The sequence below is a fragment of the Rhinopithecus bieti genome, unplaced genomic scaffold (genome assembly GCF_001698545.2).
Source record: "Rhinopithecus bieti isolate Rb0 unplaced genomic scaffold, ASM169854v2 scaffold_7888, whole genome shotgun sequence".
Taxonomy (NCBI): domain Eukaryota; kingdom Metazoa; phylum Chordata; class Mammalia; order Primates; family Cercopithecidae; genus Rhinopithecus; species Rhinopithecus bieti.
The window spans coordinates 2,190,608-2,203,314 of record NW_016805944.1 but is presented as its reverse complement, the minus strand read 5'-3'; the positions used below and the strand labels follow the sequence as shown (position 1 = coordinate 2,203,314).

Below are 12,707 nucleotides of genomic sequence, written 5' to 3'. Positions count from 1 at the left end.
GCAATGAAGCTCAAATGAATGGGGCAGAGGCACGATGGGTAATGGGAGAGGAATGAATGGGCCAAAGATAGAAGCCGCAGTGACGCGAGGAACAAGAGGCATGATGGGTAACGAAAGGGGTGGGTCTAAGAGGTGATGAGGGCATTGTGGGTAATGAGGAACAGCGCAGGGTTCTCAGAACAGATTACAATTCTCCCGAGGCACTCTGGGAAGGGCCAGCACTTCCGGTTTTAGGTCAGCTACTCCGGACCAGAGGTGGGGTGGGTGCCCCGCTGCCGCGGTGCCTGGTGGGACGCGAGGCCTGACCTTGCTGCCTAGCCGTCTCTGCCGCGCAACCCACCTTTACCTGTACTTCGACCCTGGAACGTTAGCCAATGAGAGTACCAAGCTGATACGCCACCAAGGTCGGCCCCCGTACACATTGGAGCCAATCAAAATGCTGCAAGGGTCAAAGCCGACCAATTATCACAGCAACTTCGCCGCGGGGCGGAATCAAAAGAGGGCCTCCTCCAGGAGAGAGGCGGGGCGATGCCTCAGCGGGCGTGGCAAAATGCGCAGCACACACCAATGGCAGGCTAGCACCGGAACCCGCGGCGACGCGAGCCAATAGGCGTAAGCGCGGTGAGCCAATGAGAAGGGCGAGAGGTGCGCCGTGGACCTGCCTGCGAGTGAGAACCAATAAAAAAGGACAGTTAGGAAAAGTGGGCGGGACTTTATTCACAAGTCCAATGGGAAGACCGAGTCTTGACGCTGGTGGGCGGGCCTCAGGGCACACTAAACCAATGGGCTAGGCGGGGCGGGGAGACGGTGGTGGCGGCGGCGGCAGCGGGTTCGGTTGCGCGTGGCGCACGGGGTAGGAGCGGAGCCCAGGCCGGGAGCAGGCGCCGCCGCCAGTGAGAACCGGGGCCCGGAGCCGGGTGGGGATTTGCTGGGGCTGAGTCTGGGGCGCACGGGCCCTGACCTCCGCCCTCTGACCTCTCCCCTCGCAGGCGACCATGGGGAACGTGTTGGCCGCCAGCTCGCCGCCCGCAGGGCCGCCACCGCCGCCTGCGCCGGCCCTCGTGGGGCTGCCGCCACCTCCGCCCTCGCCGCCGGGCTTCACGCTGCCACCGCTGGGAGGCGGCCTGGGCGCCGGCACCAGTACGAGTCGAGGTTCGGAACGGACCCCCGGGGCTGCAACCGCCAGCGCCGCAGGGGCAGCCGAGGATGGGGCCTGCGGCTGTCTGCCCAACCCGGGCACATTCGAGGAGTGCCACCGGAAGTGCAAGGGTGAGGGGCGACCGGCCCCCGCGGGGCTGCGATGGCCCGGATCTCGGGGGAAAGGGGAGGACACTGGGGACTTTGGGATTTGGCGCGCACCATTGGAATTATTCAACAGCACTAGGAGGTGACGTTGGGATCGAATGGTGGAACGTTGGACTTGGGGCTTAGAATGATGGAATCAAATGGTGGAAACAGGGTGGAATGTCATAGCAGTAGAGAAAAGCCTTAGGGACCTCAAGAGCCCCGGGATCAGCCAAGCCAGACTTCTCTTGTTATCGGGAACGCAACTGAGGCCCAAGGTCACGGTGTCAGCAAGGTTCCGTGGGGGTGGAACCCAAAGCCTCCGGATCCCAGCCTGGAGCAATCAGAGTGGTAATAGTGGTAGAGGTTTATGGAGTTCTGTTTTGGTGTTCATTATATGTTAACTCATTAGATCCTTGGGCCAATTCTATGTGGTGAGGGTCCCATCTTAGAGATGGTGAGTTTGACCTAAAGTTGGTCAACTTGGTGGCAGTGAGATTTGAGCAGGCAAAGGCCCTGGCCCTGTCTAACTAGGCTGTACTGCCTCTTTACAGGTGGAAGCCTTTGTGAGATGTTCTGCTATGGGTCTCTGGAGAGAGCTGGGGACAGTAGGGAAGGAAGAGATGAGAGTTGGTGTGGGGTTGGGGTGGAGTGTGACAGCGTTTCTTTTCTCCAGAGCTGTTTCCCATTCAGATGGAGGGTGTCAAGCTCACAGTCAACAAAGGGTTGAGTAACCATTTCCAGGTGAGCCTTTCTGGTGTCCTTACCCACCAGAGATCGTCCCCACCGTCCCCCTCCCTGGATCCGCACACTCGCCCCCTTACTCCTCCCTCAAGAACTGGGCTCCCTGATACTTGAAAAGACTCAGAGATACAGTGCCAGACTACTCAGTTTGGGGACCTAGAATCCAGAGATACTGTCTCCCCATAGCAGCTAGGCTGGAGTCAAGGAACAGGTATGTGGGCCTATTGGCAGCACCTCCTTTCTCTGAGTCTCTTAGTCAGGCCGTGCCTCCCAGTCTTCATCCCTGCCCAGCCCAGAGACCTTCTGATTGCCCTCTTCAGTGGGCAAGCCCATCTGTCCAGCATCCTCACAGCCCTCGCTCTCCTCCCAGGTGAACCACACAGTAGCCCTCAGCACAATCGGGGAGTCCAACTACCACTTCGGGGTCACGTATGTGGGGACAAAGCAGCTGAGTCCCACAGAGGTGAGCTTCCTTTCTCAGCCATTCGTTGTATCTTTCTAATAACAAATGTGTAGCCAGATGCCACGCTAAGACTGGCGTCATCAGGAAAAGGTCCCAGCTGCCGAGAACTTGGAGATGGGGACTGCAGCTCTCCGAGGTGTAGTGGAACACGAGTAATTCCTTCATCCAGCAAACGTCCGCTGAACCCCTGCTCTCTGCCTGGCCCCATGCTGAGCAATGCTGGGGGTGTGACCACGGCCGCACTCTCACTAGACAGCGATGACCCAGGGTGGAAAAAGCTGAGCTGTAGATCATGCAGAACTTTGAATGCCAAACGAGGCTTTGGACTTTCTCTAGGGGGTTGTGGAGAGTCATGGCATGGTTTGGTCAAGGGAAAGACGTGGTCCACAGGTTGCCGCTGTAGAAATCTCTCTTTTTTTTTTTTTTTTTTTTCGAGGCAGAGTCCCGCTCTGTCGCCCGGGCTGGAGTGCAGTGGCCGGATCTCAGCTCACTGCAAGCTCCGCCTCCCGGGTTTGCGCCATTCTCCTGCCTCAGCCTCCCAAGTAGCTGGGACTACAGGCGCCCGCCAACTCACCCGGCTAGTTTTTTGTATTTTTTAGTAGAGACGGGGTTTCACTGTGTTAGCCAGGATGGTCTCCGTCTCCTGACCTCGTGATCCGCCCGTCTCGGCCTCCCAAAGTGCTGGGATTAAGGCTTGAGCCATCGCGCCCGGCCGAAATCTCTTTAGCAGCATCTCTGGGGCGGCCGTGTGGGGCTAGTTATCAGGAAGGGCAACACTGGAGGCCTGGACAGGGTATGGGGGACTGAATGAGGTCTCTGCTTCTATCTTTTCCCCTCAGTAAATGAGTTTATTCTGCAAACCTTCATTGCACAACATATTCTGTGCCCAGCCCTGTGTTGGCACACATGACTGAAAGCCATGGGACTCACCAGTGGGACAGAGAACATACCTGTTCCCAGAGAGTAACAAGCCAGGGGCCGGGCACGGTGGCTCAAGCCTGTAATCCCAGCACTTTGGGAGGCCGAGACGGGCGGATCACAAGGTCAGGAGATCGAGACCATCCTGGCTAACACGGTGAAACCCCGTTTCTACTAAAAAATACAAAAAACTAGCCGGGCGAGGTGGCGGGCGCCTGTAGTCCCAGCTACTCGGGAGGCTGAGGCAGGAGAATGGCGTAAAGCCGGGAGGCGGAGCTTGCAGTGAGCTGAGATCCGGCCACTGTACTCCAGCCTGGGTGGTAGAGCGAGACTCCGTCTCAAAAAAAAACAAGCCAGGATGGGCAGGGCTGACATGGGGGAACTCAAAGGTAGGAGAGTCTAACTCAACCTAGGTGGTCAGAGAGGACTTCATGGAGGAGGGGACCCCCATCCGAGGCTTTCTGACCCTAGGCTTCTCACCCTGGCCCACCTCACCTACTTCCACAGTGTGCGACCTCTGACCCCTGCCTTTCTCTCTGCCTCACAGGCGTTCCCTGTACTGGTGGGTGACATGGACAACAGCGGCAGCCTCAACGCTCAGGTCATTCACCAGCTGGGCCCCGGCCTCAGATCCAAGATGGCCATCCAGGTGAGTGGGGCACGGAGGCTGCTGCTCCCCTCGGCCACCGTGAGCAAGGAGCCGCCCTCACACCCCCTCCTCCCCACAGACCCAGCAGTCGAAGTTTGTGAACTGGCAGGTGGACGGGGAGTATCGGGGCTCTGACTTCACAGCAGCCGTCACCCTGGGGAACCCAGACGTCCTCGTGGGTTCAGGTAAGAGGCGGAGGGCTTGGAGAGTGGTCACAAAACTGCAGTTCTGGCTTTCCCAGCAAATCCACCCTTTCTGTGAACCTCCTTTTCTGCCATTGGAGAAGTGGTTGAGCAGGAGTGATTTTGAAACATCAGGCAATATGCTATAGTGGGTGAGACAGTTCAGAGCCAGCGCAGTCTTCTTTTTTTTTTTTTTTTTGAAATGAAGTCTTGCTTTGTCACCCAGGTTGGATTGCAGTGGCACGATCTTGGCTCACTGCAACCTCTTATCTCCTGGGTTCATGCAATTCTCCTGCCTCAGCCTCCCAAGTAGCTAGGATTACAGGCATGCGCCACCACGCCTAGCTAATTTTTATATTTTTAGTAGAGACAGGATTTCACCATATTGGTCAGGCTGGTCTTGAACTCCTAACCTCAAGTCAGGATCCACCCACCTCAGCCTCCCAAAGTGCTGGGATTACAGGCATGAGCCACCACGTCCGGCCAATCAGTGTAGTCTTAACTGAGATTTTCTTTTTTATTAAAAAATTTTTTTGGCCGGGCGCAGTGGCTCAAGCCTGTAATCCCAGCACTTTGGGAGGCGGACGGGGTGTCACTCACGGGGTCAGGAGTATCGAGACCATCCTGGCTTAACACGGTGAAACCCCCGTCTCTACTAAAAAATACAAAAAACCTACCCGCGTGAGGTTGGCGGGCGCCTGTAGTCCCAGCACTTGGAGGCTGAGGCAGGGAAGGCGTAAACCCCGGAGCGGAGCTTGCAGTGAGCCTGAGATCCGGCCACTGTACTCCAGCCTGGCGACAGGAGCGAGACTCTGTCTCAAAAAAAAAAAAAAAAAATTGTTTTTAAGATGGGGTCTTGCTGTATTGGCCAGGCTGGTCTTGGAACTCCTGGCTTCAAGCAGTCCTCCCACTTTGACCTCCCAAAGTGCTGGGATTACAGGTGTGAGCCACCTCGCCTGGCCAGGGAAAGAGCTTTTCAGCCTGCAGCAAGTGCAGTCAGGACTCGTGAAAGGAACCTCAGGGAGGATGGTCACCTGATTCCATAAGGCTTTGCAGCTCCTTGGCCTTCGCTCTGAGTGAGTCTGAGGCTTTTGGAAACCAAGGCATAGCTTCTCACAGGACCCTGAAGCTGGCGTAGAGAGCAGATTCCAAAGGGTACCACTGGGAGGGAGTGGACGGGGAGGGGAGGTTGGATTCTGGATGTTGTTTGAAGGCAGAGCTGCCAGGATTTGCTGAGAGACTGGATGGGGGTGATGACTCCGTAGTTTTTGGCTGGAACTGAAAGGATGGAGTTTCTGATTGCCCGCTTTGTGTCTTTGCACACCCATCTGCTGTGTCATGGAGAGCAGGCTCTTGGGCGCTGAGTCCTGAGTGTATGACTCGTGCAGGCAGGGAGGGGAGCTAGGGTTGGCCTCGGACCCCTGGGTGTGCCTAGGGAGAGTCACCACTTCTCCCTGCAGGAGCCCAGGGAGACTCAGAGAAGTGTTCACATTTGAGCTGCCAGAGGAGAAGGGGCTACTCCAGCTGGGGGACAGGAGCAAGAAGATTCCAGGCAGGGAGCAGTAGGAACAGGGATGAGGGAAGGGAAGGGCCATGGCGGAAAACCCAGGAGACAGGGAAGCTGGAGATGCAGCAGGTACAGAGAGGCCTCCGAGGTGAGGCTGATCTGTAGGGCCCCATGAGGAAGAAACCTTTCCTGTCCCAGCTCACATGGTGACATCACCCCATCTTCTCATACACTACAGCTGAGCCACATGAGCATTTTTCTTTTTTTTCTTTGAGACGGAGTCTTGCTCTGTTGCCCAGGCTAGAGTGCAGTGTTGCAATCTCACCTCACTGCAACCTCCGCCTCCCTGGTTCAAGCGATTCTCCTGCCTCAGGCTCCCTAGTAGCTTGGACTACAGGCATGTGCCACCACGCCTGGCTGATTTTCGTATTTTTAGTAGAGACAGGTTTTTGCCATGTTGTCCAGGCTGGTCTTAAACTCTTGACCTCAAGTGATCCACCCGCCCGGGCCTCCCGAAGTGCTGGGATTACAGGCGTGAGCCACCTCGCCTGGCCAACCATGCAAGCTTTTCTGACGGTTCAAAGCACCGAGTTGGTTCTACCCCAAGACCGATGCATGCTCTGGTCCTGCTGCGTGGAATTCTTCCCTCTGGTCTTGACACAGCTGGCAAGGTTTGCGGGTGCACATCGCCCTCTGAGCAGGCCTGCAGTGGTGAACGCGGTAGCCGTCTTTGCACCTCATCACCTCTTCCTGGCCCCTAGTCCTGGTCGCACTTCCTTCTGAAACGGTCTTGCTCACTGTCTCCAGTCGCCCACACAACAGTGTCAGCTGTTGGGGTTCCTGGACTTGCCTGTCTCCTCCACTGTCTGCTCAGTGCAAGGAACCATGCTAGGAACAGTGTGAGGGCTCAGGAAATACTGAAGGAAGGAGCATGCAGGGGTCATGGACTTCCCACTTCTGCCTTTCCCTAAGACTGTTGTGTGCGTCCTCTCCCTCGCTCAGGCTGGGCACTGGGGTAGAGCTAGCTGGGAGGAAAGCTCTCTCTGCTAGGTAGAGGCCACCACTGTCCCCATCTTGCAAGGCCAAGAGGAGGTTCTCCACTAAAGGCACATGGCCAGTGGGACTCCAGTGTCCCAGCTCTTCACGGTGCCTGTAACCCCGTTCCCTGTGCCTCCTTGCCAGCCTGGGCCTTTCATGCTTCCCACCACTGGCCTCCTGGAGCCCAGGGCCACCAGTGATGCTTTGGTCTCTAGTTCTTTCGAGTTTTGGTCTCTAGTTTTTTCGAGTGCCTCTTCCCCCAGACACCAATGAGAACAGTGCCTGCCGTGTGCCCTGTCAGGGCTGGGCTCTTGAGTCTCTTGCCACCAACAGCTCCGACTTGACCCAGGGCGTCTCTACCTCCAGGCGGCTCTGTGACCTCCGGCAAGTGGTTTCAGCCCCTCTGGGTCTCAGTCTCCTCATCTGTCACTTGGACACAATAGGAGCAACTACCTCCCAGTGAAGGAGTCCATGAGAGGGCCCGACTTCTCGTCCTCAGCACTGGGCCATAGGCACAGTCACCACTTGCTCCACGCTGGCATTTCCGTGGCGCCAGAGCCCACAGGAACCTCCATTTCAGCCCGGGGTGAAGTCAGCTGCCCAGGGTGACACAGCCAGGAAGCAGAGGAGCTGGGATTGGAATGGAAGCCTAATTCAGGAGCCTGTAAGCCTCCCCAGCCCCTCCCCATGGCGGCAGCTCCTTTTCTGCTTCACTCTGAGCACCTCATGTGTGCCCAGCCCTGGGCTGGGACACAGCAGTGACCCAGACAACCCATTCCTGCCCTCATGGGGGTCCCAGGTCAGGCACAGTGGCTCACCTATAGTCCCAGCACTTTGGGAGGCTGAGGTGGGTGGATCGCTGGAGGTCAGGAGTTCAAGATCAGTCTGGGCAACATAGCAATACCCCATCTCTACAAAAAATTCGAAATTAGGCATAGTGGTACATGCCTGTAGTCTCAGCCACTAGGGAGGCTGAGCTGGGAGGGCACATGCCTGTAGTCCCAGCTACTTGGGAGCCTGGGAAGGGGAAGTGGTTCTATTCTGAAGCTGGGGCCAAGCCATCCAAGGCCTTGCAGCTGTGCTGAGGAACCCATATCTTCTCAGGGCACAAGGGAGCCATGGCAGGTTCTGGGCAGGGGGTCAAAGGGTCAAGTTTGTGCTTTAACATGATCCCTCTGTCTGCTGTTTGTGAGGTCACTTGAAGTTGGGGCAGGAGACTAGAGAGGAGGCTGTGGGTAGAGAAACTGGGCGGGTGGTCCAGGAGATGGGAAAGGATGGTTAGAAAGATACTTGAGGGCTTATGGCCTCAGTTCCAACAGTTCCTGGAGCTCAGAGGCCAGAGATTCTAAGTCACTCGCTCTAGATGGCTGCTTTTCCCTCTGTGGGCCCCAGTCTCCCCCTTGATTGAATGAGCGGATGACACTGACCAGAGTGGTAATGGTAGTGATTGTTTTTTCTTCCCCTGCCCTCACTCACATACCCCTGCCCCGAGACGCAGTCTCTGTTGCCTAGGCTAGAGTGCAGTGGCACAATCTCAGCTCACCTCAACCTCCACCTTCTGGGTTCAGGCGATTCTCCTGCCTCGGTCTCCCAAGTAACTGGGATTACAGGCACGCACCGCCACGCCCGGCTAATTTTTGTATATTTGCGTTGTGGCACATACCTGTAATCCCAGCTACTCGGGAGGCTGAGGCAGGAGAATTGCTTGAACCCGGGAGGCAGAAGTTGCAGTGAGCTGAAATGGCACCATTGCACTCCAGCCTGGGCAACAAGAGCAAAACACCATCTCAAAAAAAAAAAAAAGAGGGGGAGAGATGGGGGTCTCACCATGTTGCCTCAGCTGGTCTCAGACTCCTGGGCTCAAACGACCCTCCTGCCTCAGCCTCCCAAAGTGCTAAGATTGCAGCCTCCCAAAGTGCTAAGTGTGAGCTACTGTGCCCTGCCCGTGTGATGGTGATTTAACAACCAGTAGTGGGTTCAGGGGTTCATTTGCTTCATCTCATCTGGGAAGGAGAGTCACACAGTCACTTGCGCAAGCCCATAGGAACCGGCTCCAGCCCACTTCTGATCTCAGCCTCCCCAGAAGATGCCACCAGGGCACTGGCCATGAACTCATGGCCTCCGTCACACTCACCAGGCTCATCTTGGGGGGTGCCACCTAACACTCAGCCCCTCTGAGAGCTCCACCCAGCCATTCCTGCAGGTATGAAAGGCCCCTATTCCTGCAGCTCCAGAGAGCTGGCTCCAGGCCGGCTCCAGGCTAGCAGGCCAGCCTGCTCCCCCTGGGGGGCCCCAAGTCTGCCCCTCTGGTCATCTTGGTCTGGGAAGCATCTTTTTTTTTTTTTTTTTTGAGACAGAGTCTTGCTTTGTCGCCCAGGTTGGAGTGCAGTGGCACGATCTCGGCTTACTACAAGCTCTGCCTCCCGGGTTCACGCCATTCTCCTGCCTCAGCCTCCCGAGTAGCTGGGACTACAGGTGCCCGCCACCACGCCCAGCTAATTTTTTGTATTTTTAGTGGGGACGGGGTTTCACCGTGTTAGCCAGGATTCTCGATCTGACCTCGTGATCCGCCTGCCTCGGCCTCCCAAAGTGCTGGGATTACAGGCGTGAGCCACCGCGCCCGGCCTCTGGGAAGCATCTTCACACCTGACTTGCTCTGTGCTGTCTCAGCTTCTCTGTGTGCCCTCAGTCTCGTGGCCCCCAACCTCCCTTCCCTTCTCCACGTGTCTTCCTCTCCAGGGCTGCAACCTAGGAGATTGCTCGATTGTGGTGGATTTCTCAACTGTGAATCTTCAGTCCCTCTTCTCCTTTCATTTCCATCTCTGCAGACGTGTCGTTTCCTTTTTTTTTTTCTTTTTCCTGTCTTTTTGAGATGGAGTCTTGCAGTGTCTCCCAGGCTGGAGTGCAGTGGCAAAATCTCAGCTCACTGCAACTTCTACCTCCTAGGTTCAAGCGATTCTCCTGCCTCAGCCTCCTGAGTAGCTGGGACTACAGGCGTGCACCACCACACCCAGCTAATTTTTTGTATTTTTAGTAGAGACAGGGTTTTACCCTGTTGGCCAGGCTGGTCTCGAATCTCCGACCTCAGACGATCCGCCCACCTCAGCCTCCCAAAGTGCTGCGATTACAGGTGTGAGCCACTGTGTCCAGCCTCTTTTTTTCTTTAAAAATTTTTTAAATGTCTTATTTTTTGAGACAGGATCTCTGTTGCTCAGTTTGGAGTGCAGTGGCATGATCATAGTTCAGTGTAACCTTGACCTTCCGAGGTCAAGTGATCCTCCCGCCTCAGTCTCCCAAGTAGCTGGGACTACAAGCATGTGCCACCATGCCTGGCTACATTTTTAAATTTATTCTTTGTTTGTTTATTGGGACAGATTCTCACTCTGTCACTCAGGCTGGAGTGCAGTGGCACTATCATGGCTCACCGCAGCCTCCACCTCCTAGGCTCAAGCAATCCTCCCACCTCCGCCTCCTTGGTACCTGGGACTACGGTGTGCACCACCACACCCAGCTAATTTTTGTATTCGCCATGTTTCCCAAGCTGGTTTTGAATTCCTGGGCTCAAATGAACCTCCCACTTTGGCCTCCCAAACTGCTGGGATTACAAGAAGCATGAGCCACTGTGCCTGGCTGTGATTTTTTTTTTTTTCCTGTGATAATCTGTAGTTCGAAGTGTTTAAATTTTTTGTAGAGATGGGGTCTCACTATGTTACCTAGGCTTGTCTCCCAACTCCTGACCTCAAGCTATCCTCTCCCCCCAGCCCCCCAAAGCATTGGAATTACTGGCATGAGCCACCGCGTCTGGCTTTTTTTTTTTTTTTTTTGAGACGGGGTCTCACCATGTTGCCCAGGCTGGCTTTCAGTGCCTAGGCTCAAGCGATGATCCCTCCTTGGCCTCCCAAATAGCTGGGATTACAGGCCCGTGCCACCACGCCAGGCTTGCTTTCTTTCCCTGTCCCTCCCTCTCTGTTTCCCACTCTCTTCGTCCCCAATTCTTTTGCCCCTATAAAACCACATTTGTGGTGTGTACCCTGCTAGGCTCGAAAGAAACCAGAGTGAATCTATCTCCATCCTGAGGCTTGAGAAGGCAGCCCAGAGGTGGCAGTTCTCTTGTTCAGCAAGCACTCCCTACAGTGGAGGGGCAGAGGAACAAAGACTTGGACCTCAGCATAGCGAGTCCGAGCCACAGCTGAGCGTTCGATTCCTCACGACCCCAAGAGGCAGTTAGGTTCACAGAGAGATGATGCCAGCGTCCACAGTCACCAGCCAGCCTGTGGCAGGGCTGGGATTCGAACCCAGGCTGTGCGTTCTTACCCACTCTACTCAATGGCCTCTCAGCAGCAGAGTGACTCAGAGCCTGGGTTTGGGAGGTGTGGAGGCTTGGATTCTGCCCCTGACAAATTTTGTGAGCATGAGTGAGTGACTTACCCTGTAAACTTCTGTAAGTGGTGGTGACCACCTCTGTAACTGGGGGTGGATAAACGCTGACCACATGGGCTTGTGTCGACCAGATGAGGTCCTTCAGGTAATGCAGTCATAGCAGGGCCTGGGACGCTGAGCTCAGCGGTGGGAACCACTGGGTGATGGGTTAGGAGAAAGGAACCCGTGAGGGAGGCCTGAGAGCAAGCCCAAGCCTCCAGCAGGGGTGAACCTAGAGGGCTTCCTGGAGGTGGAGTCTGGCCTGGCACCCAGGGTGGGTGGAAACTGCTCGTCATTTTGCCCACAGGAATCCTCGTAGCCCACTACCTCCAGAGCATCACACCTTGCCTGGCCCTGGGCGGAGAGCTGGTCTACCACCGGCGGCCTGGGGAGGAGGGCACCGTCATGTCTCTAGCTGGGAAATACACATGTGAGCTTGGGGCCTGGACTCCTGGGTCTGAGGGTGGAGGGGCTGGGCCCCTGGACTTCTCCTGGGTCTGAGGGAGCTCGGGCTTGGGCCCTGGACACTTAGGTCTGAGGGAGGAGGCCTGGGTTCCCAGATGCCCAAATCCCCTTGGGAATGAGCCCCTGCCTCCACCCCGCTCTCTTGACAGTGAACAACTGGTTGGCAACGGTAACGTTGGGCCAGGCGGGCATGCACGCAACATACTACCATAAAGCCAGTGACCAGGTGAGTGGGTACAGGGACTAGCTGGTGCTGCCAGGGGCTGCTGGGCCTGGAAGTTCAGGTGGGGCCACTCGCTAACTCTCGTGTGTTGCTCCGGCCCCTCCAGCTGCAGGTAGGTGTGGAGTTTGAGGCCAGCACAAGGATGCAGGACACCAGTGTCTCCTTCGGGTACCAGCTGGACCTGCCCAAGGCCAACCTCCTCTTCAAAGGTAAAGGTCTCGGTTTCCCTATGCGGGAAACAGGCGAGAGGTGACTCAATTCTGAGTGGGTGTGTGGGACACCACAGGTGCTGGAGGATGGTGTGCTGCGACCCTGTGGGCCTCCACATTACCAGGGAACACTTGTTAAAAAGTAGGTGGGGCCGGGTGCGGAGGCTCACACCTGTAATCCCAGCACTTTGGGAGGCCGAGGCGGGCGGATCACAAGCTCAGGAGATTGAGACCATCCTGGCTAACACAGTGAAACCCCGTCTCTACTAAAAATACAAAAAAAAATTAGCCAGGCGTGATGGCGGGCATCTGTGGTCCAAGCTACTCGAGGCTGAGGCCAGGAGAATAGCAAGAACCCAGGAGGTGGAGGTTGCAGTGAGCTGAGATCACGCCATTGCACTCCAGCCTGGGCGACAGAGCCAGACTCTGTCTCAAAAAAAAAAATTAGCCGGGCATGGTGGCAGGTGCTTGTAGTCCCAACTACTCAGGAGGCTGAGGCGGGAGAATGGCATGAACCCAGGAGGCAGAGCTTGCAGTGAGCCGAGATGGCGCTGCCGCACTCTGGGCAACAGAGCAAGACTCCGTCTCAAAAAAAAAAAAAAAAAA

General features: G+C 56.1%; 1 protein-coding gene across 1 annotated transcript in view; it reads left to right on the top strand.

Annotated features, from left to right (window-relative positions):
* The first annotated feature begins 798 nt into the window (after positions 1-798).
* The window catches only part of TOMM40 (translocase of outer mitochondrial membrane 40), a 15,157-nt gene continuing 3,248 nt past the window's right edge, over positions 799-12,707 (top strand). Inside the window, exons 1-9 of the mRNA XM_017874387.1 lie at positions 799-893; positions 990-1,269; positions 1,961-2,028; positions 2,399-2,491; positions 3,957-4,058; positions 4,138-4,243; positions 11,512-11,634; positions 11,819-11,895; positions 11,999-12,101. Coding sequence (XP_017729876.1) covers positions 996-1,269; positions 1,961-2,028; positions 2,399-2,491; positions 3,957-4,058; positions 4,138-4,243; positions 11,512-11,634; positions 11,819-11,895; positions 11,999-12,101 — 946 coding nt within the window. The 5' untranslated portion in view covers positions 799-893; positions 990-995. The remainder of the gene's footprint in view (positions 894-989; positions 1,270-1,960; positions 2,029-2,398; positions 2,492-3,956; positions 4,059-4,137; positions 4,244-11,511; positions 11,635-11,818; positions 11,896-11,998; positions 12,102-12,707) is intronic.